The following is a 25,126-nucleotide window of genomic DNA, read 5'->3' on the forward strand; positions in this document are numbered from 1 at the left end:
TATCAGTTAAGCATCATTGTTCCACTTGCTGAATCTTAGCCACCTTTTTGCAAGAAACAATGAACACAGCACCCAATGGTGCTGCAGTATACTCTTACCAGAAAGGCAGCATATGATGGGGCTGGGGCTGTGGTAAGGAAATCAGGACCGCTGAATACTAGTGGTCCAGTAAAGATGCAAGAAACACGGAGAGGGGGCTCAAGTCTGGACCATTAAAAATAGTATTTTGTTGCAAACCAACCATAATACAGAAAGCAGTCCTATTCAAACCAACAGGACTTCCTTCCAAAAAGTGCTGAGCCTTTGACGACTCAAGCTTCAGAACCTTGGCCAACCCTTGCACACTATGCACCATCGTGTAAGTCACAAATTGCGCCACTCTTACCTTCCCTCCTTTTTGAGATGGCAAACATAATGACCGCTCATTGTAGATGTTCCCATGTGACTGACGAACCCAAAGAGTTCATATCCTGTGCAAGGAAACATCATCAGTATGTTAGGCGAGGATGGAATGGTGGTCTCTACCTGCAGCTGGGGGCTGGGGAGGCAAAAGGCCTGTTGACGGAAATCTCTCTCATCAATGGCAATTTTTCAGTGGGATCTGAACCCCTTATCTACGGATCCGAGTGGCTCTAGGAGGCAATTGTCTCCTAAACTGGGATATAAATAAAATACCCACATATACACACCCTACATGCCGGCCATTTTGAAATGTTTAGGTGTATGTCAGCTTTGCCTAGACAGCCAGGTCAGCAGTTAACCTGGCATTCAGAAAATAGCAGGAAACAAGCAAGTAGATCAACGTGGAACTACACGCGTGTTTTATGCATGTACATCTACCAGGAACCAGCAATTGGGCCTTGCTTCACCACATACAGGAGTCTGATGGAACTGCAATACATGGACATGCAACTGTCATATATGATGATCTGGCATGTTTGTTTCACACCATGTCCTACAGAGATCCTCCATGTTTAAACAAGCCCCGAGCAACACTTAACTTTGGATTGCTGGAGGCAGGTCCTAGAATGTTAATACCAGCTCAAAAAAGCCTCATGAAAAGCAGAGTCAAACCAGAGGTAACATATACAGAACCAGTCTGTTGCATTTATGGCGTTCGGCAATCTATGGCCGTGGTTCAATCTTGTGGTTCGTGGTTAGGTCAATCTTGAAGATTAAAATCTGATTAAATAGGGAACAGACGTCTTGGCAAATGCAAAAATAAGAAGATTATCCAACTGTACCTGAGCAAGACTGAGAAAGGCTTGATCTCCACAAGGGATACATTATCAGGAGCTGCTTCTACCAAATCAGACCGATGGCCTATCTAGATCCATACTGGTCTGCCAAGACCTGAAGCAGCTCTGCTTCCTGTAGTTCTTTAATGGGCGGTGTCATGGATTGAGTTTAAGGCCTGCTGCACGCAATGAACTCTTTCACACTTTATACCGCAGCATGCTCTGGTTTACCAAGCAATAGGAGACTACAACCAAGACTGAAAAGTGTAGCATACTTGATAGAGTACCATTTTTACAGGAACATTTTTAAAAAATTGCATACACATAAAAGAACAATGTATGAAGATATGCACGTGCTACCACTGAGGCAGCGGCGTGAAGAAGTTCGTTTCTGAACTGGCCTTCAGCAAACCATAGTGCATGCAAATGAAGATCTCTTTCTGCCACATCCCATTTATGAAAGCTGTATGTTCTACTCCCCTTCTGACATAAGATGTCAAACAAACTAAAAAAGTAATGGGATAACAAACTAACTGAAACAAGACACAACCACCCTCTGTGGGAGAGGGCAACATCAACTAAACTGCCATCTATCCAACCTTAGGCTGGCAGAAGCATAAGGTGCTTTCCAGCCGAAGGAGCCTTCCCTCAATTTAAATGGCTCTTCCATTAAAAGAAGGCTCTACAAGCTGGAGGAATGCCTCAACCTTTACTCGGTGGAGTGGTGGAATGCTGGTTTAATCCACCCCATTATTTTTTATTTTGACGTTTGCCAAAAAAATAGTCAAGACCTTTTAAAAATGAGTAACAGGGATAACGGAAACCAAGCGCCCCAAGAGAAACTCACTTCCAGACCCGTCTTTGATCCTGGGCCCCTCTGGATCGGATTCTGCAAGGAGGTTGGCATTCATATGGTTCTCCATGACCATAGCCTCGGAAGCAGTTTCGTTCCCTTCAGGATCCGGGTGACTGAAGATCCACTCGACTGCATGTTCCAAATTATTATTCTGCCAAACCCAGGAAAAAAGCATCTATCAGGTGCTAGGTTTGATAAATGTTACATTAATGCTGCACATCCTAATTTGCTTTTCTGTACTTCTCACTTGCAATGCATTGAGATCTAAGATGTGAGGATTTGGCAAAGTGCTTCACTGATTTCAGGCCAAATGCAAACTATCAAGAGCCTCAAATGTAGAAAGACAAAGAAGACAAAAAAATGGGGGGGGGGAATCAGAAACATGCAGGATCTCCCCCCCCCCCCGTTAATGCCAATGAAAAATGAAATATTTTATGTTTGGGAATGAATAAAGTACTTTAAGGCAATAATGGGCAAAATATAAATATTCAAGAGGGCATCAAATTGCAGTATAATGGAACTGTCCAAGAAGATGCTTTTATAAGGCAATCGAATTGTAGTGTATTGCAATATTGTTGTATCAATATCTTGTGTTTACTGCAGAGCAAAATTATTCAAGGGATTTCTTTGCCAGATTTGCTGCTCCCAACTATAAGAGAGTTAGGCACTGCTTTGAAAAATGACTTATTTATGGTACCAGCTTTTCAAAGTCATATTTGATGGCGTGGAGGGAGAATGCCTGTATCTGGGTTTATGAACAAATGAAAAGTAATTACAGAATCACGGAATCACAGTGTTGGAAGGGGCCATACACACCTTCTAGTCCAACCCCCTGCCCAATGCAGGATAAGCCTAAAGCATCCCTGACAAATAGTCATCCAGCCTCTTCTTGAAAACTGCCAGTGAAGGGGAGCTCACCACCTCCCTAGGCAGCTGATTCCATGTTTGAACTACTCTGACCGTGAAAAAGTTTTTCCTAATATCCAGCCAGTACCTTTCTGCATGTAATTTAAGCCCACTACTTCAAGTCCTATCCTATGCTGCCAACTGGAACAGTTCCTTGCCCTCCTCCAAATGAGAGACTTTCAAATATTTAAAGAGAGCAATCGTGTCCCCCCTCAATCTCCTTTTCTCCAAATTAAACATTCCCAAGGCCCTCAGCCTTTCCTCGCAGGGCTCCGTCTCCAGATCTCTGATCATTCTCGTTGCTCTCTTCTGCACCCTCTCAATTTTCTCCACACCCTTTTTGTAGCGAAGCCTCCAGAATCGCACACAGTACTCCAGGTGCAGCCTGACCAAGGCAGTATAGAGAGGGACTATGACCTCCTGAGATTTCAATGCAACAGCCCTTTTGATACAACCCAAGACTGAGTTTGCCTTTTTTGCCACCGCATCACACTGACTGTTCATAGTTTACAGTCCACTCTTACCCCAAGATCTCTTTCGCATACACTACTACCCAGAAGTGTATCCCCCATCCTATATTTGTGCTTCACAGTTTTGTGGCCCAGATGTAATACTGAGCACTTATCTATGTTGAATTGCATCCTGCTGGACCACTCACTGTTGCCCGTAATGCCTGGATAGCGACATTCCGCTGGAAGCCCATAGAGGCAATAATGGCCACCATCTCTTCAGGAGGCTGGTTATCCAGTCCGGGAGTTCCCGGACCAGTTATCCCTGGATAAGCAGTTGCTCCATAGCCAGGAATGGCTAAAGGCTCTGCAAAATCTAGAAGACAAAGGCAAATATTCAGATCTACGAGAAGCAGCCAGTTCCCTCTAGCCAAGGCACCTGTCCGTTAAAGAAGGCCAGTAGTAGTTCGAGTGTTGAAATAGAGATCGGTGAGATTTGAGTTCAAAGTCCTGCTCAGCCATGAATCGCATTGGATGACTTGAGCCACTAACTTTCTGTCAGCTTAAGATACATCACAGAATTAACAGGATAAAATGGGGCGGGGGGACTACACACACCGTGAGCTCCTTGGAGGAAAGGCAGGACAAAAATGTATTAGAGATATTTTTTTTGCCAGTTCCCCCTTCCCACATAGTGACATCAACCCTATGGAGCCATTTTTCGGTGAATGCAGATCCATTTCATGAGCAGAGGGGTTTTTTGCAGCCTGTTGTCACCTGTGTTGGATAAAATCTAGGCAACCAGGCAAGGAAAAGTTCATAAACTGAACAAAGCCCAATTCTCTATCTAGGGCTGTACTGTACAGAAAAGGTTCAGATAGATGCTTTGGTAAATAGATATACTCTGCAGACTATATTACTGTGTGCCATCTGTTGCTGCAAGTATGTTCCTACTGGGTAGTTCCTGTATGATTTAGTATGTCGTGTTAAATTGCTTGTTTTGTTTCAGCGTTATTTTCAACTTTGTTTCTGCTTGTTAAATGTTTGTAATCCATACCCCATTGTATTGCTTATTGACTATCCCCGCCACTGACTGCGTTGAATTACACTGCATAGCCTGCCTTGAATCACAGTGACAGCGGTTGACTATAAATCAATAACAGACATGTGTGGACACATGAGCTAGACAAAATATTTGTAGACGAATAGCTTGAGGATTTATTTGCTCTAAGCAGGAGCTTACATCCATTTTAGCTCTATGATTCTGCAACAATTAAACCAACCCAGGAGACAACTGTAAAGGAAACTGGGGTTTAATCTCCATGAAAATAGAAGCATGGAAAGCGCAGACCTATACTGGCAGCCATAACAAACTCATTTGTTATATATGTCACACACCCACTGAGAGCACAGACCTGGTTCTTCCATATGAGCAATGATCCAGTTGAAAGCCACCTCGGCACCCATGTTGCCCGTATAGTAGACGGCCTTCCGACATGCTTCAAGTGGAAAACCCATTTCTGCTAGCTGCATTACTGAGGATTCATCAACGTCTGGAGCTAAAATAGAGAAGATATTTCATACATCTAAACCACAAACCAATCCTCCATTCATCAATGAGCAGGACTACGTATAACAAATATGGCACAAAGCTGTAGAATTTACACTGTGTCTAAAATGTGGAACAAACCGATGGTTCTTCATTGCTAAAATGAAGTGTCTAGTCCTTGTGACTGTAATAAAAAAACTTTAAAGGTTGATGGCAGCAGCTCCTGAAGATTCAAAATTACTAAAATCAAGACAGATAGATGTGTACTCTTTGACTTCCAGTATCCATCCCAGTTGCCTCAATAGCCCACCTGCCTCTTCCAATATTAATTGCTCTTCTCTCTGTTCTGTTACCCATCCTAGTTTTTAAAAAATCCGTAAAGTCCACCATGGTTCCTGCCAACACCTTGCCTGCCATCCACCAAGTGGACAGGGCCAGGTAGGGCTTTTGCCCAGCCACTGTGGCCACTGGAGATTTTAACTGACTGTGTAGATTTTTTAAGAAGATGCTTCAGCAGCCCCTACCACTACACCACAAGGTTCTTCACTGTGTGACTGAAGGCACACTGTGGCAGCCATTGTACAGCAGGCTCCGCCTCCTGTGGTGGCCATTTTGTGACTGCACCCACCATGCTGTGTCAGAATTCCAAAGGTGCCCGCCCACAGGTTCACAGCTGGGGGCTGTTCCTCTTTTAAGAACCAATGTACAAATTTAACATGCGCAGTGATCCACGTAAATTCCTACAGAGATCTTGCAATGGCAGAGATCTAATTTTGCTCTGAAGAGCACCAAAACTCTTTGTGACTGTCTCTCAGAGAAATAAGACTCCATATGTCTGAAATACAAGCACTATCAACAGTCACTAGCTTCTAAGGAAATGTGCCAAGCCCTCTTGACACTTGCCATGCAAGGTCAAGTTCATTCTAAAGGGACAGCAGTAAATACACAGGTTCACTCACATGCATTGCTTTCTCTGCAACAGATCAACCAAGCAGGGTGAAGTAAAAGAGTGAGCAGAAGGCACCCCACTTTGGTATTCACACATGCTTGCAGGTATTATTCATTACCTGAATCGGGCATCAGGTACTGTATCCCGAGACCCTCTACATTTCATTTTCCTTTAAAACAAGCTTCTAGTCCTCATATATGGGGGGAAACTAGCTCGCACTCTTCCAAGCCTAACTAGACATTAAAAGTTTTGCTAAAAACAACGGCTCCATATCTAGTTTTCTCTTCCCTGTCTGTAGTATATTGTAAAACTTCTCATGTTGGCTCTCATTATCCTGAGTGATTTTGTGTCATCTGCAGACCTAACCACTTTGTTAGCACTGGTCCCAATAACAGTCCCTATAGAACCCCACTGCTTCCTTCCTTTCACTACTAGAACTGTCCATTTATTTCTGTTCTCCACTTCCTGACGTTCAATTAGTTTCTAATTCAAGAGTTCTGACTTCTTATCCTGAGACTGCTAAGTTTACTCTGGAATCTTTGTTGAGACACTTTATTAGAAGCTTTTTGGACGTCTAAGTAATATACAGCGTATACTAGACAACATCTACTCCTTGTCCACACGTGCTAATCCCTCTCAAAGAACTTCGAAATATTGCAGAAGCCATGCTCATTTTGTCCTCGGTAGGGCTTGTTTCTCAATGAGCTAATAACAACAACAACATTCAATTTATATACTGCCCTTCAGGACAACTTAACACCCACTCAGAGCAGTTTACAAAGTATGTTGTTATTATCTCCACAACAAACACTCTGTGAGGTGGGTGGGGCTGAGAGAGCTCTGGGAGAGCTGTGACTGACCCAAGGTCATCTGGTTGTCTTCAGGCAGAGGAGTGGGGAATCAAACCCGGTTCTCCAGATTAGAGTCCCACGCTCTTAACCACTACACCAAACTGGCTCTTTAATGACAGTTTCCACCAATTCACTCCAAACAGACTTCAAAATAGCTGGTCTATAACTTCCTCAATCACCTTCACATTTCTTTTTAAAAACTGGGATAACATTTCCGGCCTCCCAACACTCTGGAAGAGAAGCTAACAAGTTGCATGTTTTTGTTAGACTAATAATTTCACATTTGAGCTGGTTTGAAGGTCCAAATTCAGCATGTCATCTATTAGACCGCCCTGACCTGGATAGCCCAGGTGAGCCGGATCTCGTCAGACCTCAGAAGCTAAGCAGGGTCAGCCTTGGTAAGTAATCGGATGGGAGACCTCCAACAAAGACCAAGGTTGCAGAGGCGGGCAATGGCAAAGCAACTCTGATAGCCTCTTGCCATGAAAAACCCACTAGGGGTCACCATAAGTCAGCTATGACTTGAGGGCTACACACACACACATCTACTAGACCATTAGTTTAAAGCCTCCTCTCTAGATTTTCACATACAGGGAAATTTTAAAATGGGGCACACTCAAATACCTGATTTCCTCCTTCCCCCAACACATATTCTGAATCAGTTAAATCTCATGAAGCCTCACTGAATCAGGTGTCACCATCTGGCAAGCAGAGCTCAAAAGTGAAAAGATGTTCCCTGAACACACACGAAGCTGCCTCATACTGAGTCAGACTATCGGTCCATGAAGGTCAATATTGTCTACTCTGACTGGCAGCAGCTCAGGTCTTTCACATGACTACTGCCTGGTCCTTTGGAACCTGCGACCTCTGGCAAACAAAGCAGAGGCTCTTCCACTAAGCCACGTTCCCACAACAAGGGCTTCATTCACCATGGATGGGTCTATTAGGTAGCCAAATGGAGCCTCTGAGTTCGGAGGCATCTGAATGCTTAGATGCTGGGAACAAAATGATACACTGTTTATTTAGGAACCATCTGATAGTTCCATGGTTGAAACGGAACAATAAACCATTGGTTTCATCCAGTTGAGCTCCTCTTACATTTTTTACTCAATTCAATATTCTGTTGTGGCCAACAGTCACACCGAAAGAAATTAATCTTTTCAATTTTCAAGCCAATTGTGGGCAATGAAGGGAAATGAAGAATATATCCCATTGCAGAACAGAGGGCTCTAACATTTCTCTACTATAGAAATGCCTTCAAACAGTTTAGCATATGCAAGGAAAACACTGGAATGCAACAGCAAAGTTAAAAGACCCAAGAGAAGCGCTTCCATGCATCTCTCGCTCTGCAGACCCAGAGCCCCCCCATGAGCACCGGCAAGAAAGTTTGTTGCAAAAGCTCATGTTAACAAAAAAAAAACTAGCACAATGAAATGAGATACATACGCTCCATGAAATGGTTCATCATGCCATCTGGAAATTAAGAAAGTAAAATGAGGGAGATGGAATTTGCATAGGAATGGCCTAAGAGAGGAAGGGAGCCAGGTCTACAGCAAATGTTTATATAGATAACGTCCAATACAGATTTATGGTCTCGCTCAGACATTTCACAGGTGCTGTGTTCCGCAAGACTAGAAGTAAAGTGCTTTGGGTGAGGAAATGAAGCCAGTTAGGACAGCTGGCTGAAATGCCTAGCTGGTATAATAGTCAAGCATCTTGCAGGGCTTCTGTGGCCCCGACTGGCTTCCAAAGTTGGCCTTCGGAAGGCCTAGAAGTCGAAGCTGCATTCCTCATGCCCCGAATCACATTCAATCCCTGGCCCGAATATTCTGTCAGCACAGAGAGCCTATCAGAATGGCTACACTGTTGTTGCTTGTACTTGATTCGTTCAACCCTGGCTCCCAATTCTCCCTTGCCTGCTCCTCATCTTCCTTCTGGGCCACCTCTTCAGAGATCAACTACAGCTCTTGAGTGCATGACACTCAGAGACTGTCAAATCCTCAACGGCTTCAAGAAATTGGATCCAGTTTCTCACCCTGGCGAGTCAGGTCTCTCGACACTATTACCGTCTTCCTCTCTTGAAGACACATCCTTAGTTTGCATACAATGGGGGATATGCATGGGATGCATCATGGATATGTTGAAGATTGTTATCCAAGAGATGTTTTATGTGAACCAGTAGAGCACAAGCATGATGAAGGAACCAACCAACCAAACAAACAAATAGAAGAAGATTAACTAACAGTTGTGGTGGAGAATGGTGGGGAGACAGAGTTCCTCGTAGTAGCTGGCAGTACCTTTGGGGTCATCAGGAATGATAATGGGTGGAGAGATGTCTGGAAGTTCCTCCTCTCCCGGTTGCAGGCCTGTGGCACGGAGGTGACTGATGTCCAAAAGGTCTGGCATATCTATGGAAACATCTGCAAGCATAGCAAGGCAAACGCGTTTATGAACCTGCTCAAACATTGAAAGGTTATGTTGAAAGAGGCTTCCACACCCAGCTACCCACACTAAAGCAAAAACCTGGAGCCTGGGGGTGATCCTGGATGCCTCCCTGACAATGGAGGCCCAGGTCGCAGGGGTTGTCAGGACTTCTTTTTTCCATCTTTGGCAGACCAGGCAGCTTGCCCCTTTTATCTTTCGACCTGCAAGCTAACTACAGTGATCCAAGCAATGGTCACCTCTAGATTAGACTACACAAGCCTTCCCTTGAGTCTGGTCTGGAGATTACAGCTGGTTCAAAATGCAGCTGCACATGTTATTACTGGGGTGCCAGTTGGAGCGCACATAACACTCATATTACATCCGCTGCATTAGCTGCCGGTGGAGTACCGGATCAGATTCAAGATTTTGGTACTATTGTATAATATCCTAAGCGGACTGGGACCTGCATATCTGTGGGACCGCCTCTCCCTATATACACCCCAGAGGACACTTCGATCATCAGATAAACAACTATTGGTGGTCCCTGGCCCCAGGGAAGCCCGCCTGGGCTCAACCAGAGCCAGGGCCTTTTCGGTCCTCACTCTGGCCTGATGGAACTCTCTGCCTCTCGAAACCAGGGCCCGGCAGGACTTGTTGCCCTTTAGCTGGGCCTGTAAGACAGACATGTTCCACCAGGCATATGGTTGAGGCCGAGCATGGCCTCTGCCAACCATGCCGGGGGTGGGGGGGGAGGCGGAGTTGATAAATTAGTGTTTAACCCACACACACACTAGATGTTACCACCACTCCTGTTTTATAATCTTTGTTGTACTGGGTGAAGATAAGTTAAGCCATACTGTGGTTACCACCCTCTGATATCTTTTAACTATTTATATGCAATTGTAATTTTAATAATGTTTTTATGAATTTGTAATTTCTTGTCTATATTGCTGATTATGTGTTTTAATTGATGCAATCTGCCCTGAGCCCATATGGGGAGGGCGGAATAGAAATATAATGAAAATAAAATAAAATAAATAAAGTTAACTTAAAAACAGCACTCAAGCGCTGCAAGTTACATCAGTGTAGCACTGCTGGGAAAGTAGGGAGAGCTTTGTTCACACACATGCTGTTTTCCCAGTTTAAACTGCCTCGCCACCAAGCTACTTCTAGACCTATTGGGCAGGTGACTAGCTAACTTTCTAACATTGATGCTGTGGGAATTAGATACATCCTTAAAGCCTCAAAATATACAACACTCTTTCCCAGGAATGAACAGAAAATAATGTTAGATGTTAATCTCTGAAATGTTCCACAGCTTTTCACAACCCTTCAGTTTACTCATGAACAAGAAACCCAATGACAAAACCCAGCTATGGACATGCTTACACCACCATTTCAAGCTTTTTTTCACTGTCATGGCTCTTAAAGTAAGCAAGTCTGGGAAATGTAGTTCTGTGAAGGGTCCAGGAAATGTTCAAAGAATTTTGCACTCTCTAAAATTATAATTCCCAGAGTTCTTTGGTAGAGAGGAGAGAGACAATACTTAAAGCAGTCTTAAAATGGTTTAGAGTGGTAAACGTAAAATATCAGGGGAAGTTCACGAGCTATTACTTGCGGAATTTTTTTTTAATAGCCTCTTTGGGATTCACAACGATTACAAGAGAATTGATAATTCAAAGCACATACCAAGCTTTTTGGGTATCCAGTCAAGGCCAAAGGTGAATTTCTTTATCTGTACTACAAGGTACTCAGGAAATGACGCGAAGCGAGAAGTTCTGGGAAACACAAGCAGTTTTACAAAAAGGAGAGTGAGCGGCAAGAACGCAAAACCAAACAAAAGATGCAATGTTCAAAATCTCAAGTGCTACGGTCACGTTAATATGTGAGAATAGGAACAGCCCCAAGAAGCCCACAAGCAAAGCATGAGGATGATACACCCTTTCTGCATGAAAATTCCTAATTTTATTGTAATCCATATTATAAACCCATCTGGGAGGCTGAACCTGGAACTGCCTAGAGAACCACATGTGGCTCACAGACACAGGTAGGCTTTCCTGCATCACATCAGCCTCACAACTTACACACATAAAAGTGCATAACTCACTTAACTCCAGCAGACTTGGCTTGAAGGGCACTGCTCCAGAAATCTTCTACATTCTCTGGTTCTGAAAAAGCCTGTAAACAGGCACTGAATGGGATCCGGGCACGAACGAACTCTGGAGGTGGCCTCCTTGCTGTTTCCGCTTCTCTCCTCTTTAGCTCGTAGGCAATCAATTCATCTAATCAGAAGCCAAAGGAAGGATCACATTTGAAGAAGAGACATGCAAAGCACAATATCACGAGCCCCACAGCAAACCACAGTTCAGTTCACCATCTTCTCTACACTCATGTAAAAAACTCCCCTTGCCCGCCTCCTCTTCTCTGAACCACAGGTAATTTTGTCATAGCCCTGGATTTGAAAGTGATTACAGGATCCTGAACAACAAGGAAATAATTTCAGGTGCGTAGCTGTGTTGGTCTATTGTAGAAGAGCAAGATCCGGATCCAGTAGCACAATCTTGCTTTTGAACTACAAGCCTACCCTGGTTAGACATCTTGAATAAAGATTAAGGGCGTCAAAGGGGCAAGAGGAGGACTTCACTTCTGAACCATCTTGAATCAGGGTTTTTTTTTAAACCACCAGCTACTACCTCCTCCCTCCGTTTCAACAAAATGGAGAGGGAGGGGAGGAATTCCAAATTAAGAAGGAATGACCACACCACCACATTAACTAAGGGCAGGTTCGCATCTCTCAATGGCTGCCAGCGGGACATACAAACTGGCTCCATTGCAAAATATTGTATACTAGGTGGCATCATGAAAAACTGAAAACTCTCTTGTCTCAACAGATCTACAACAGCTTATTGACTTGTCCAAATCAGTACACAAGTTTGTAATCCCGTGATGTGAAAGAAACTAACAGCAAGGGGTCTTAACACAGATTTCTGTTTGAATAGTGCAACAGACCTCAAGGGCAAGCTGGGCATTTCCCTCTTTTCCCACTTTACCTTTGTTTGTTGCAGCCTCCATCGCCACCGGCAGCTGCATGAGATAGTCAACCCTCTCTGTGTACCGGACTTTCCGAGACTGGCAGCACTGCGTGCGCTCTTCCACCAAGAATCGGAAGACATCGCTGGGATTTTCAGAGCCAATGCGGTTCCTCTGCAAAGAACATCAAAACCCACCCACTCAAGTGATAATGACAACACTCTGGAAGGAGTTTAAAGCATACAAGAGGGGCCTGAGGCATAAAATGCCTTCTTGGAGTAAAGCCTGTTAGAGGGTTATCTAAGGGCCTTTTCTGATGTAACCTTGGCTTTTTGGAACAATTCCTGGGAGCCTTAGCATAGGTCACACATGGATTTTCCTGGAATGAGGAAGAGACAGCAGGAAGCTAACATGCTGCTCATAGGACCCTTCCTGAATGAAACCTGTGGATGGCCAGTTTCAGTGTAAAGTGCTTTACACATATGTCTCTCCCTAACTCTCCTTCCCAAAATTCTTCCCCTGGAGGCAGGTACTTAGAAACATGCCTCACCATATCAGAATTCCCCAGAATATTTTTTTCATGGCAAGGCCCACTGTAAAAAACACACCTGTGCCCAGGTTTTTGCAGCAGACCACAAACTGAATGTTTTACCCTTATTTCACACGCTGCTTAGAGCTCAGAGCACACAGGGCCCAATTCAGGCCAGAGCCACAGCATGAGGGGAGGTGTCACTTCTATGGATGACAGGCTATGGCAGATAGGTCCCTGTACCCTCACAGCAAGCACTCCATTGTCTTGGTTGAAAAGGCTTTATTCAGGAATCAAATCATGTTCATAGATATGTCCACAGGTTGACCAGAAATTGACAGGAATGGTAAAATCTGTAAAAACTATTGTTCATATAGGTCCCAAGCACTCTCCCCACTCCCAATAAGAAAGCATAGCTTTTGGCACGAAGCTGTCCTGAGAACTCCCCAAATAGTTTACATGCTTTGTCCAGATATAAGAGAGGCAACAGATTAAGAATGAAACATGGTATTCTTCTTCCCCCTGAGAACTAGCAGGTTTGCAAGGTCAGAGACACAGAGCTTCAAAGCACAAGAGATAAGACACTCTGGATACAGCAGGCCTGAGAATACAAGGCAAGTTATGGCATTAGCAATATGATATCAAGGCACAGCACAGAACAATGGCTCATAGCAACACATCAGCTGAAATTAATGGCATGGAGGGGTGCAGACATGACAGGAGGGGGAGAATTAAGTCTTCCTTTGCACCTGCATCACCAACAGGGAACAACCCCAGGCGGCCACTTGTTTACCCTTTGGGGCAAGGCCAGTGGTAGCAGTCTCTGAGAGGGGGCAGATGCTCAGACCCAGGGCTTCTGGTAGGTCCAGTGCCACTGATCCCCTCTCCACCTGCCCTTCTCCAGCATGCTCAATTGCGTGTTCCGCCACCAACACTCCTGGCTTCACATGCTGCTCAGCAGTGCTGGGGAAGGGGGTGCTGGTGACGCACAGCAGTGGTGCTTGAGGGGTGGCCATGATGGAACTCTCAACTGCGCACACTGCCCAGAAGAGCTGGCAGATGTGAGCATGGGCAGCGGGAGAGATTGCAAGTAGGTGAGGGAAGGATGCACAAGTGATGGGCTATGTCTGGCAAGGGTCTCCAAAAACTGGAACTGCCCCTGCTTTCGGGGAAACATGCAGTTATTAAGTGATGCAGTTTACTGGCTTCTGTCAATGAGCAACATTGTTGAGTGCCACTGAGGAAGACCACAGAGCAGAAGAACTCCTTGCAGCAGGGGAAGGGCTCTTTCCACTGGAGGAAAGAGCCATTGCTGGCAGAACGGATCAGCACGATTCAGTCATTGATACATGCTGTTTGGCATTCACTCATCACAGCTGACAAAGAATGCACCTGTCAACTGCAAAACAGAACTAATGCTATTTGAATCATGGGGAACATCCCCCCACCATCACCTTTAGGCGCTACATGCATGAGGAGGAAAATTTTCTTCAAAACATGCTTGTCAAATTGATCCAAGAACAAGTTCTCTTAAACAAGCACTATCCCTATGTTGGTCTATGAAATTCAGCTTATGAGATACTTTTATTGATTTACATTCATTGACTTCATGGCTCTCTTTGGATAAAACACTTTGAGTCAATTCACAAACTGATTTATTTAGAAGGAAATGCATTGATTTAACTAAATTGGTCACTTCAAGCAGACTCATCAGGACAGACTAGGCTTTCTTAGTAAAAGCTAAAAGAATCAGCTCCCTTTCCTTTGCTGTCTCCCCCAAACTACTGGCTGTAAGCTCCTCAGGGCAGTCTTTTGCCTTTTCCGCTCACGTCTTTTCTCAAAAGTGCCATGTACCCTAGCGACACGAGATCAACAAACCACCATTAGATAAGACTGGCACACCATTCTTCCAGTTTCCTAATGAGAAAAAAACAGCAATTAATCTTTGCTCACCTCTATTAAATTTATCAGGTGCAGGAAAAACTCCTGTGCATCTTGTTGCCGACTGGAAGAGAATTCTGGGTGCCCTTTGCTTACAAAAGCTTTGAACATGCGTGGGGAAATGCCATTGTGTTGAGGCTGAAAACAGAAAGAGAATACAATGTGACCTATGCCCCATAATGAACGCACTATCTAAGAAAGGCTGAACTGTACAATCTTCATAGTATAGCTTCAAATTCTCATGTAAACTTTTACAGAAGTTCTACTATTTCCATTTTATGGAATGGAGAAACAGAGGATCAGAGATAATAACTTGGTTAAAGACACATATAGTAAGACCAGAGGTGAACTGGGACAGGTCAGCCTATCACTCACCATGCATGTTCTACACAGGAGCAGCATCAAGTCTCAAGTTCATGGCTCCTCAATACACAGAGTACCATTTATGGGCTCCTTTACGTATACATGAATGCATCCCTACCCATATGCTTCCCTACCCATGCACTTCTTTTATGCCACATATGGATTATGTCTATGTTCCATGTCACAGGGGGTGTGGTGCTTTATTTTTACATGTAGAAGCTACAAGATGGTATGCTATCTGCACTTGCAAGCACAAACCCAAGCTAAAGTATCCAACAGGCTACTCTTGACTAGGGGTGTGCAGCCCAAAAATATTTGGGTTTCCTGCTTCAGGCTTACCCGAAGCAGGGAGAAATTTCAGAAATAGCATAATTCCGAAGCGGCTGCTATTTTGCTCACTTCAGTATGCTCTGTAAATATTTGGAGCATACTGAAGTGAGGGGGGGAACTCCCCCCCTCCCACCCCCCTGGGGCAACCCCTCTACCCCCCCCCATCCACTTACTTGGCCGGAGGGAGAGCGGGGGGGACATCAGCTGGGCAGCGGTGGCAGTGCAGCGGCGGCGGCCTGGAACCAGCTGGCTCCTCTGCCGCCACACCACCTCCTGAGACTGCGGGGCGGCAGAGAAGGCCAGAGCCGCCACCTCTAACCCTTCCTGCCCCTCAAATGGCCGTGGTACCGCGGCCTCCATTTGAGGGGCAGGAAGTGCTGGAGGAGGTGGAGAAAGCCCTTCCTGCCCCTCAAATGGCTGCCACCGTGGCCATTTGAGGGGTAGGAAGGGCTTTCTCTGCCTCCTCCGCTGCCCCATGGGCGGCAGGGAGGGCCGGAGCCACTGCTGCCATTGACAAGGTAAGTCGGGGTGGGGGGTGATGTTTAAAAGGCCCCTTTAAACTCAGCCCCGAAGCGTTCTGAAGCATTCCGAATGCTTCAGAAATCCCAAATCTTTATGGATCGTGTCTGATTCGGGCCTTTTTTCCTAATCGGATTCCTGAACCGCACATCCCTACTCTTGACATTAAACAGGAGTTCAGCTGCACGGGAGATGGCTGTTCTCGCCTTAAACAACACCTGGGATCTCCACATCAGTGACTCCAACAGTGAACACATGACATCTAAAGAGGAGCATCTGTGAGCACACTGTGAGCCACAACCAGTCATAATTTCCTAGAGCATGTGTACACAAGTTTAAGTGCTTCACTGCAGGAACATAATGTAATAAGAGCATTGCTAGATCAGATGAGCGGTTTGATTAGGCCAGCATCCTGTTTCACACAGTGACTAACCAGTTGCCCTGGAAAGACAACAAACTGGATATAGACAAACCAAGACCTTCCCCTAAAGATACTTTCTAGCACAACTATTGAGACATTTGCTGCTTTTGGATATGGAGGTTCCCTTTAGTCACCATGGCAAGTAGCTAATCTCCTTTTAAAGCCATCTATGCTGCTAGCCTTCGCTATGTTCACTGGCAATTACTTGTTGAAGAAGTACTTCCTTTTCAACTTCATGTCTAACATGGCTGCTATTTAAGGCATTAAGCAGCTCAAAAGGCAACAGAGGAAAGAAGATGAAAAAAATTAAGATGTCACTGCACATGATCTTTAGCGTGTCAGAAGAATCTTTCAGGACTTTGTTATGGTTAATTTAGGTAAAAGTTCATGTGGACAGTATGCGCCATGAACAGCCTTTAGATTTTTTATCATCTTTGGACTGAATCTCACAGAGATACCAAAAAATCCAGTAAAACTTTTGTGTAGCACACCAGTGCCCTCTGCAGCCCTCCATTAAAGCAGATGAATACCGGTAGACTGAAACTCCAGCTATTTCATATGTTGCTTATATACCTGTGCCCGGAAGTCTTCGAAGGCAGCTTTGACTCTCAAAAGCTCATACTGTGGAAATCTGGTTGCTCTTTAAGGCGCTATTAGACCTGGATCTTGAGCATTCAGATAAGTTTCTCTTTTGTAAGTGAATGCTAGTTTTGGTTTAAAGAGCAATCTACATTATAGTTGGAATGAGCGATGAAAAATTCTCCCAACTCTTTTAAAATATATTAGCTCACAACCATTAAAAGCAAAGCATTTTAAACCTATTCATTTCTATTGTGGAGAAATAAACAACTTTGCTGCTGAAATCAATTAAAAAGTAGTGTGATTGGAGCAAGTGGTGAAGCTTTTGCCAATTTCCAACTCCTGTTGCAAGCCCCAAATCTTTAAAAACAAAAGAGGGGGACCATTATCATCTCTAATATTGGCCCCATCTATACTACCAACTTTTAAACCAGTGGTAAGCTTCAGTACTGCAGTCCAAGCTCTGTGCACAACCTGAGTTCGATCCCGGCGGAAGCTGGGTTCAGGTAGCCGGCTCAAGGTTCACTCAGAGCGGAACTACAAGTGACAAAAGGCACAGGTTGGACACTTGTCAGCTTCCCTCAAGTTTTGATGGGAAATGTAGGCAGCTTGGTGGAATGTTGGACAAGTGACAGTTGAAAAGTCCATTGGACAGCAGTCGGAGAGCCAAGCTGCAAGACTAGGATGCCAACATTTCCCATCAAAACTTGAGGGAAGCTGACAAGTGTCCAACCTGTGCCTTTTGTCACTTGTAGTTCCGCTCTCAGCCTTCCATCCTTCCGAGGTCGGTAAAATGAGTACCCAGTTTCCGGGGGGTAAAGTGTAGATGACTGGGGAAGGCAATGGCAAACCACCCCATAAAGTCTGCCAAGAAAATGTCGTGATGTGACATTCCCCCATGGGTCAGTAATGACTCGGTGCTTGCACAGGGGACTACCTTTACCCTAAATGCCATGGTTTCCCTCAAAGAATTCCATGAATTGCAATTCAATTTGGTGCTTAACATTTCTTGATTAAATGATCCCTTGTCACTTCTTTAACTACAATTCTCAGGATGCCTTAAGAAAAACAGAATGGCTGTCCAACAAAGTCTGGTTATTTTTTAAACTTTTTTGCCAGTGCTAGCTATTCAAATTCTCCTCCAATAGTCTCAGGTGGATAGCCATGTTGATTTGCAGTAGAGTAGAGGCTCTCTTTTTCTGACAAAGGGAACCTTAACTCTCAAAAACTTATACCCTTGAAATCTTGTTGGTCTTTAAGGTGCTACTGGACTCAAATCTTGGTCTTCCAATAATCCCTCTAGTCTCCTTCTGTCTCCTACATATTTTCAGTCAAGACAGCTTTAATCTACACAAATGTTACCTTTCTTGTATCTTCTCACTCTCCCACAGTCCTAAACCCCTATTCCCTTACAGACTAGGGAAATAGGACAGGCATGCTGCTTTGATAAACTTTATTCTAAGCAATTTCCTACTATCCCTGACCTAATCTACTGCAGTACACAAGCAGGTTTTAGCACAGAGATTATACTGTGCATTTATATAGAGACACATTCTGGGCATGCTTTCCTCATCAACAGTGCAAAATATTTAGCTAAAAATAAGCTGGGCTGGATCATTCAATCTCTCACACGAATGCTTTGGGCAGGAGGCGCCTGATGACGTCCAACTGCAGATAGATTCCAAAGACACACGAAATCAGAGGCACAACTGCTCTCTAAGAAGCGCATTCAAACCAGCTGTGGTGTCAAGGGCTTGTTATCCACAGAAAAATACATTTGAACAAGTCAGGGCAGACATTCTTTACATTAACTGGCCATAATTTGCCTGCAATAAGATCGCAAACAAAACAGCAATTCTTATCACTCATCATTATGACAAGACTGCTGGAATCTTTATCGCATTCTCTCTACAGCCTCACAATGATAACTTTTTTTAAAATAGAGTGGGAACTAACACGGGAAGTGGCCTTCCAGGGTTTCATGGCTGAGCAAGGATTGAATGCAGATTTCTATTGGGTGCTTGAGAAGGTGGCAATCTACGGATTACAGAAAACTGCAGCCCTACTATAAATACACCCCTCTGTTTATCACAAGCAGAGGTTCCTCTCTATCTCCTGTTTCAGTTACACAGTGATCTTTCCTTTCCGAACATGCCACCTTGGAGGGAAAGGGGTCCATGGTGAGTTTGCATGTTTTAGGATAACGGAAAAGGTTGGCTGTGAAGCAAACACTAATTAGACACAAACTGAACAGATTCAGACTGTGCCCTTGGAAGCAGTATCTATACCGTGGCCCAGTGATAAATATCTCACACCCAATTAGACAAACATGTATCTGCTTCAGACTAGTTAGGGGCTTTCCTGTCAGAATGCAATAAGATCTTTTCACCAGAGAGGGGAGAAATTAAAAATATCATGTCTCAGCAACCTAGAAACATTAGGCAAACCCTGTCTTAGATCTACCAGGGATTTCTTTCCTCAGAGGAAAACTTCCCATCCCCCAGAAGCAGCATTTGGGTGAGTATTTTGGGTTGTAGTGGGAGAAAAAGGGACCCCATCACCCAGAAACAACAAGCGAGGGAGTCTGAGGTCTGCAGCAGGAGGCAGGAATGAACAAAAGTTAGGGCCAAACTAGATGTTGCTGTGTTCATGGGCCCACGCCACCTAAGAAAATAAAGCCAGCTGCAGAGAAAGAAGGAGGGGCTGAAGCGATGATTAGTAGTGACAGTGAAGTTGAAAGAGAGCAAAATCCTTTAGAAATGCAGAGAAGTAAGGGACAACTGGAATTAGCCAAATTAGCAGTGCAAAAAGAAGAGAGAATTTGCTTAGCCAAACTGGCAGCTGAAGAAAAAGAGAAACAGGCAGGAAAGACAAAAAGAATTTAAATTAGCCAAAATGCAGCAAGAAATGGAGGAATGCAAAAGGCAACAAAATCAAGAATTAGAAAAGATCAGACTTGAGAAAGAGGCAGCAATACAAATGCAGAAACTGAAACGGAGAGAAATTGAACTGAGGGGAGTTAATCCAGCCCCTAGGGGTGAAGAAGACAACTACCTGAGAGTAAATATGAAAAGAATTCCCAAGGGGAATGCTTTTGATCATGGGATCAAAAAAAGGGGATAATTTAGAAGTTTATTTTATAAGTTTTGAGAGCCTGCAAAGATTTTAACATCCCTGATGACCAGAGAATGACTTGCACAAGATTTCAGATCTCTTGTGACCTGAGTGAACGGTACAGTGAAATGGGGAATGGTGAGGTAAATGATTATAATGCCTTTAAAAAAAAGCCAAACAAAGAACATAGCAGGAAGATTAGAAGTTTAAGAATGAAACCTGAGGAGACTTATGCCCAAATAGCCTGTAATACAGTTACTGAAACAATGGCTAGAAAAAACTCAGATCCGGCAAGATATTGTCAATCTTATAAGATTGGAACAGTTTTATAAAATCATACCTACTGAATACTGCTGGCTGGTGAAAGATAAAAAACCAGGAATAGTAGTTAAAGCTGCTGAGATTATGGACGAGTTAGTGTTGATAAGAGGGGAACCAAGAAGAAAAAAATTATCCTCAGAAAAGTACTTTAAAAGGTATGAGACACGTAAAGAATTTTGCCTGCCCGGAAAATATCATACAGTGGGAGGTGACAAGAGCGCCAGAGAAACACCTCAGGGCAGAAAGGAGGGATTATGAAAAAAACATTGCCAGTGTGGTGGAACAGAACACATGCAGTACAATTGTCTTAAACTGAACGAACAAACAGCTCCTTTAAAACCAAAGCAAGCAAATGTTATCAAGCAAGCGCAGCTTGCACCTCAGCAGTTAACACCAACCACCACAGAGGGCTTAGAATGTTCAGGCTTCTGTGGAGAACCAGGCCTTAGAGAGACCAACTGTCATCTCAAGGACAGGACATGCCAGAGTGTGTGTGGCATTAATCACTGACAGAGGCAGAGCTTTTTTTCAGCAGGAACGCGGTGGAATGGAGTTCCGGCGGAGCGCAATCTAAACTCCCCTCTGTCTGGAGATCGGAGCGGGGCCATGTGACCATTTTCGCCAAGGGCAATTTAAACTTTAAAAAACTCCCCCCTTGTTCCAGCTGACCCAAAGTGACATCACTGTGTGGTCCTCAGTTCCATCACCGAGTTCCACCTAGGGTTGCCAGCTCCAAGTTGGGAAATTCCTGGAGATCTGGGGGGGGGGGGGTGAAACCTGGAGAAACCTGGAGAAAGTGGGGTTTGGGGAGGGAAAGGACCTTGGTATGGCATAATTCCATAGAGTCCACCCCAAAAGTAGCCATTTTCTCCAGGTGAACTGATCTCTGTGGCCTGGAGACCAGTTGTAATTCCGGGAGATCTCCAGCCACTACCTGGAGGCTGGCAACCCTAGTTCCACCACCTCTTTTCCCTGGGAAAAAAAACCCTGGACAGAGGCATGGATCCTGATTACAGTGAACCTGATGTAGTGGATGGATCCCAAGTGTTGGCATGGATTCAGGTTCTGACGTGTGTGTTATTAAACCCTGCTTGGTGAACTCAGAGAGCATAGTGGAGGGGGAAACCATGATAATAAAAGGGCTGGGAGGTCCTGTTTACCAGTGCTTGTTGTAAAAGTGAATATACAATACAAAGACTGGCAAGAACTTTGGGAAGCAGGTGTGCTGGATGAGATCTCTGTTCCCATGATCCTGGGTAATGACTTGGTCAAATATGTGGAAGAGGCAGATGTGAACAGTTAACTACAAATAAAAATGCAGCAAGGGTGCGTCTCCACATGAAAAGGGGAGGGCACCCAGAAAATCTCACAAAATAAAGAAATTTCTGAGAAGGGAGTCAAAGAACAGGATTGTCTGAAGGAGAACAGTGAGATTCAAAAGAGAAAACAAGGATCCACCGAGTTTGCATCAGAAAAGAAACAAGATGACACGTTAGAACCCTTAAGAGACCCAGCTAACACAGTTCTTGCCCACATGTCACTTGAACAAACCAGGCAAACTCTACAGATAATTTCTGTATTATTTAAGTAATCTTTAATCTGTCTTCCTCCAGTGATGGGCTCAAGGTGGCTCAGTGTCATCTTTTAAAACTCAGCATGACAAAAAAGCCATTCAAAACACAGCAATTTTGAAAACCCCAGAGCAAATACTGTTTGGAACGGTTTTGTCTGATCGAGTTCTGAAGGCACTTAACCTGAATTCATTCCCCAAAAGATGTACACCGGGAACAACAGAAGCAGAGATCCACCTGTAAGCCAGGCATGCCTCTGCCAAAAGAAGCCTACCTCACGCTTTCTAGAAAGACCACTTAAGAACATTTCACGCTAACATTTTCCAGAAGGCATCATGTTGCTGGAACATCTGAGATGAAGGTGCCTCCAAGTCCCCCACACCTGTTCCCTTTACACAGGATGCCTTTTTTTACCTTGTTATCAGGTGGCACACCCTTGGGCAATTACCTTGTGTTCCTCCTTCATCACCTGCTCGATGAGTTCAGATTTCACAGGTGGTTTAGAGTACTGGCCTGAAAGGAGGCCGTGTCCCAATTTAGCCCTGCAGTGGGAGAGTGAGGGGGCAGGGAGAGAAAGCACACAATGTGTTTCCCATAAGATTTAGAAGTAGAAGGTTGAAAGCAGAGTTAGATCTACCTGCCTGTTCACACACACATAAATCAGTAACTCCACATTCCCCAACACACCTGTGGTCCAGCCAAGTCCTCCCCCCTCCAGCTTACTGAGAGCCAGTGTGATATAGTGGTTAAATTACACTAGCTTGCTTTCGTTGTAAACAAGACCTTATATAGGAAAATCAAGTCAGGTTCAAGTGTATTGCTCAGGCAGTTGGCTATTACAACACACAACAATCGGGTCACACAAAATCAAACATTTTCAAATATAACTGAAGTAGCCAGATATAAATAAATAAACATGAAATAGCAATGTTACTGCAGTCACCAATGTAAGAAAATTAGCAAACATATACCTAGCCAATCAGAATTAGAGGTGTGCAGTTTGGTTCAGAATTCAGATTAAAATATCAAATTTTGGCTGATTCAGTAAAGCCAGGTATTCCGAAGCAAAAAACAGGTATCCCAAATTTTTATTCAGCCATTGTTTTCTATGAGAAAATCAGGACAGACTGCCCCACTTCAGGACCACAGGAAAAAATCACTCCGGGGCTATCCAGTGAGCTGGGGGAGGGTCATTTTTAAACCAAACTTCACCAAATTTGAAGGAAACCTACTCTGGACTGTCCTCTACACAAACCCCAAGTTTCATGGAGACTGGACCCTGGGGGGCAATTTTATGGGCCCCCAAAGAAGGTTCCCCCCACCCACTCTCCTTTATTCCCTATGGAGAAAAATATCTGGGAGCTATTTGGGGGGGCTGAAGGTGTAATGTTTCAAGCAAACTCCACCAAATTTGCAAGGGACCTACTCCTCACCTTCCTCTAGGGATCCCGCAAGTTTCAGGAAGATTGGACCCCAGGGCCAAATCTGTGGTGATGTGAAAGGTGATGGGAAAGACCTCTGCCCAAGACCATGGAAAACCACTGCCAGTCACAGTATACAATTCAGACCACTGGTCTATCAAGGTAAGCCTCAGTATAAGTCAAGATCACGTGTTTATCTAGCTACAAAACCAGCACTTAATGCAGAAAACAATGACTCTGATTGCTTTGTTCATAGAAATCTGGTAAGAAGCGAATCCCTTATTTAATATTTTTTTTAAAAACTGCACTTACATCTGAGTGTTAAAATCTTGGGTTGGGTCCAAAGGGGAATAGTCAAATATCCTTGGGAGGTTTCCCACATACCTGTCCAGGGAAAAGAGGGAGGGGAAGAGGAGAAAAGTTCAAGGAATACAACTGGTTTTACTTGGGGCTTTTTGCTGAGTGAGACACAATTGGGGATCTTACCAGTTGGTACTCCTAATGCATGAAAGTTAATTCCCCCTCAGAGACCATTACAGCATTCTGCCCTGGTCTGCTAGTCCCACAGCCAGTGTGATATAGCTGTTTGCATGCTGGACTAGAATCTGTGAAACCCAGGTTCAAATCCCCACTCTGCCATGGAAGCCTGCTGAGTGACCTTGGGCCACTCACACACTCCCAGCCTAACCTTCTTCACAGGCTTGTTGTGTGGGTCCAAAGGAGAAAGGGGAAACGTTGTAAGCCACTTTGGGTCCCCACTAAGGAGAAAAGTGGGTTATTAATGAAGTAAACAGATAGAAAACAGAGGCCGCTCTATAGCGATAGACAGCAAACTCTATGATGACAGATAGCAAACAGATAGCCACTCTACGACAAGCAAATTTGATGTGATCTGGGAGAGATTAGATTCTTGTTTTCACATCTGAACTCTCTCCCCAAGAACTTGCATGTTCAACCACCCCCACCCCCGGCAATCAGCCTGACAACATATAATTTGGGGGGATCTGGCACGTTTTTTTTTTCTTTTGTGTCTTCCCACTGTGCAGTGTGGTCCTGCATGCAGTCAAACAGACACAAATAAAAACTCCAAGTGCAATACTCTATGCAATATTTTTAACACTGAGGATTCTCCAACAGTGAGGCAGGCCCAGGATCTGAGGAAGGTGGGTGGGGGAGTACTGGACACCTGCAGGCAGGTAAACATGCTGGAGTACAAAAGAAGCATTTGGGGGTTCTGACTCCCCTCCCCTCCCTATATCCCCAGAAGCAGATGCAGAATAGAGCTCCTCAGTGTCTGTCTTTTACTTCAATTCCTAAAGCACCTACAGAGATGACACTGAAAAGGGACTGTTTATGTTAAAATAATCTTTAATAATCATTTAACCCAATTCAGAGATTTTCAAGAAACTCACACCACTGCACATGGGAATTTCTACACTTGCTCATTTACTAAACTGATGGAACTGTCCCGGAAAATTAGAGCAAGCTTACAAGTGAGATCCAAGTTACAGAAACACTGCTTTCATGTTTGCCTATTGGTCACTTCCTACATAACGGGTTGGATCCTCTAACCCCCTCATACCGAGACTTCCTCCAACAGAGAAAGACATTTTCCCATCAGAAAAGTCCATCCTCAATTGGAGGAAACCTTTCTCCCTTAAAGGAAAATTTAGCAGGGAAGAGTCATAGGATCCAACCGTGTTTTAATGCACGCTAAAATGTGAGAGAGTAAACAAATACATGCTTGCAAACACCTGCCTCATAC

General features: G+C 44.3%; 1 protein-coding gene across 3 annotated transcripts in view; it reads right to left on the bottom strand.

Annotated features, from left to right (window-relative positions):
- Window positions 1-25,126, bottom strand: part of USP13 (ubiquitin specific peptidase 13) — a 98,627-nt gene that overhangs the window by 4,965 nt on the left and 68,536 nt on the right. For 2 of the 3 annotated variants that reach the window (XM_054983327.1, XM_054983326.1), the window contains exons 9-20: window positions 23,674-23,745; window positions 22,389-22,482; window positions 14,735-14,860; window positions 12,273-12,426; window positions 11,330-11,504; window positions 10,912-11,000; window positions 9,096-9,218; window positions 8,245-8,271; window positions 4,865-5,008; window positions 3,659-3,825; window positions 2,086-2,245; window positions 386-470 (exon numbers count right to left, since the gene is read on the bottom strand). In XM_054983327.1, coding sequence (XP_054839302.1) covers window positions 386-470; window positions 2,086-2,245; window positions 3,659-3,825; window positions 4,865-5,008; window positions 8,245-8,271; window positions 9,096-9,218; window positions 10,912-11,000; window positions 11,330-11,504; window positions 12,273-12,426; window positions 14,735-14,860; window positions 22,389-22,482; window positions 23,674-23,745 — 1,416 coding nt within the window. The remainder of the gene's footprint in view (window positions 1-385; window positions 471-2,085; window positions 2,246-3,658; window positions 3,826-4,864; window positions 5,009-8,244; window positions 8,272-9,095; window positions 9,219-10,911; window positions 11,001-11,329; window positions 11,505-12,272; window positions 12,427-14,734; window positions 14,861-22,388; window positions 22,483-23,673; window positions 23,746-25,126) is intronic. The other variant, XM_054983328.1, reaches the window with a different exon arrangement.

The sequence above is a fragment of the Eublepharis macularius genome, chromosome 6 (genome assembly GCF_028583425.1).
Source record: "Eublepharis macularius isolate TG4126 chromosome 6, MPM_Emac_v1.0, whole genome shotgun sequence".
NCBI lineage: Eukaryota > Metazoa > Chordata > Lepidosauria > Squamata > Eublepharidae > Eublepharis > Eublepharis macularius.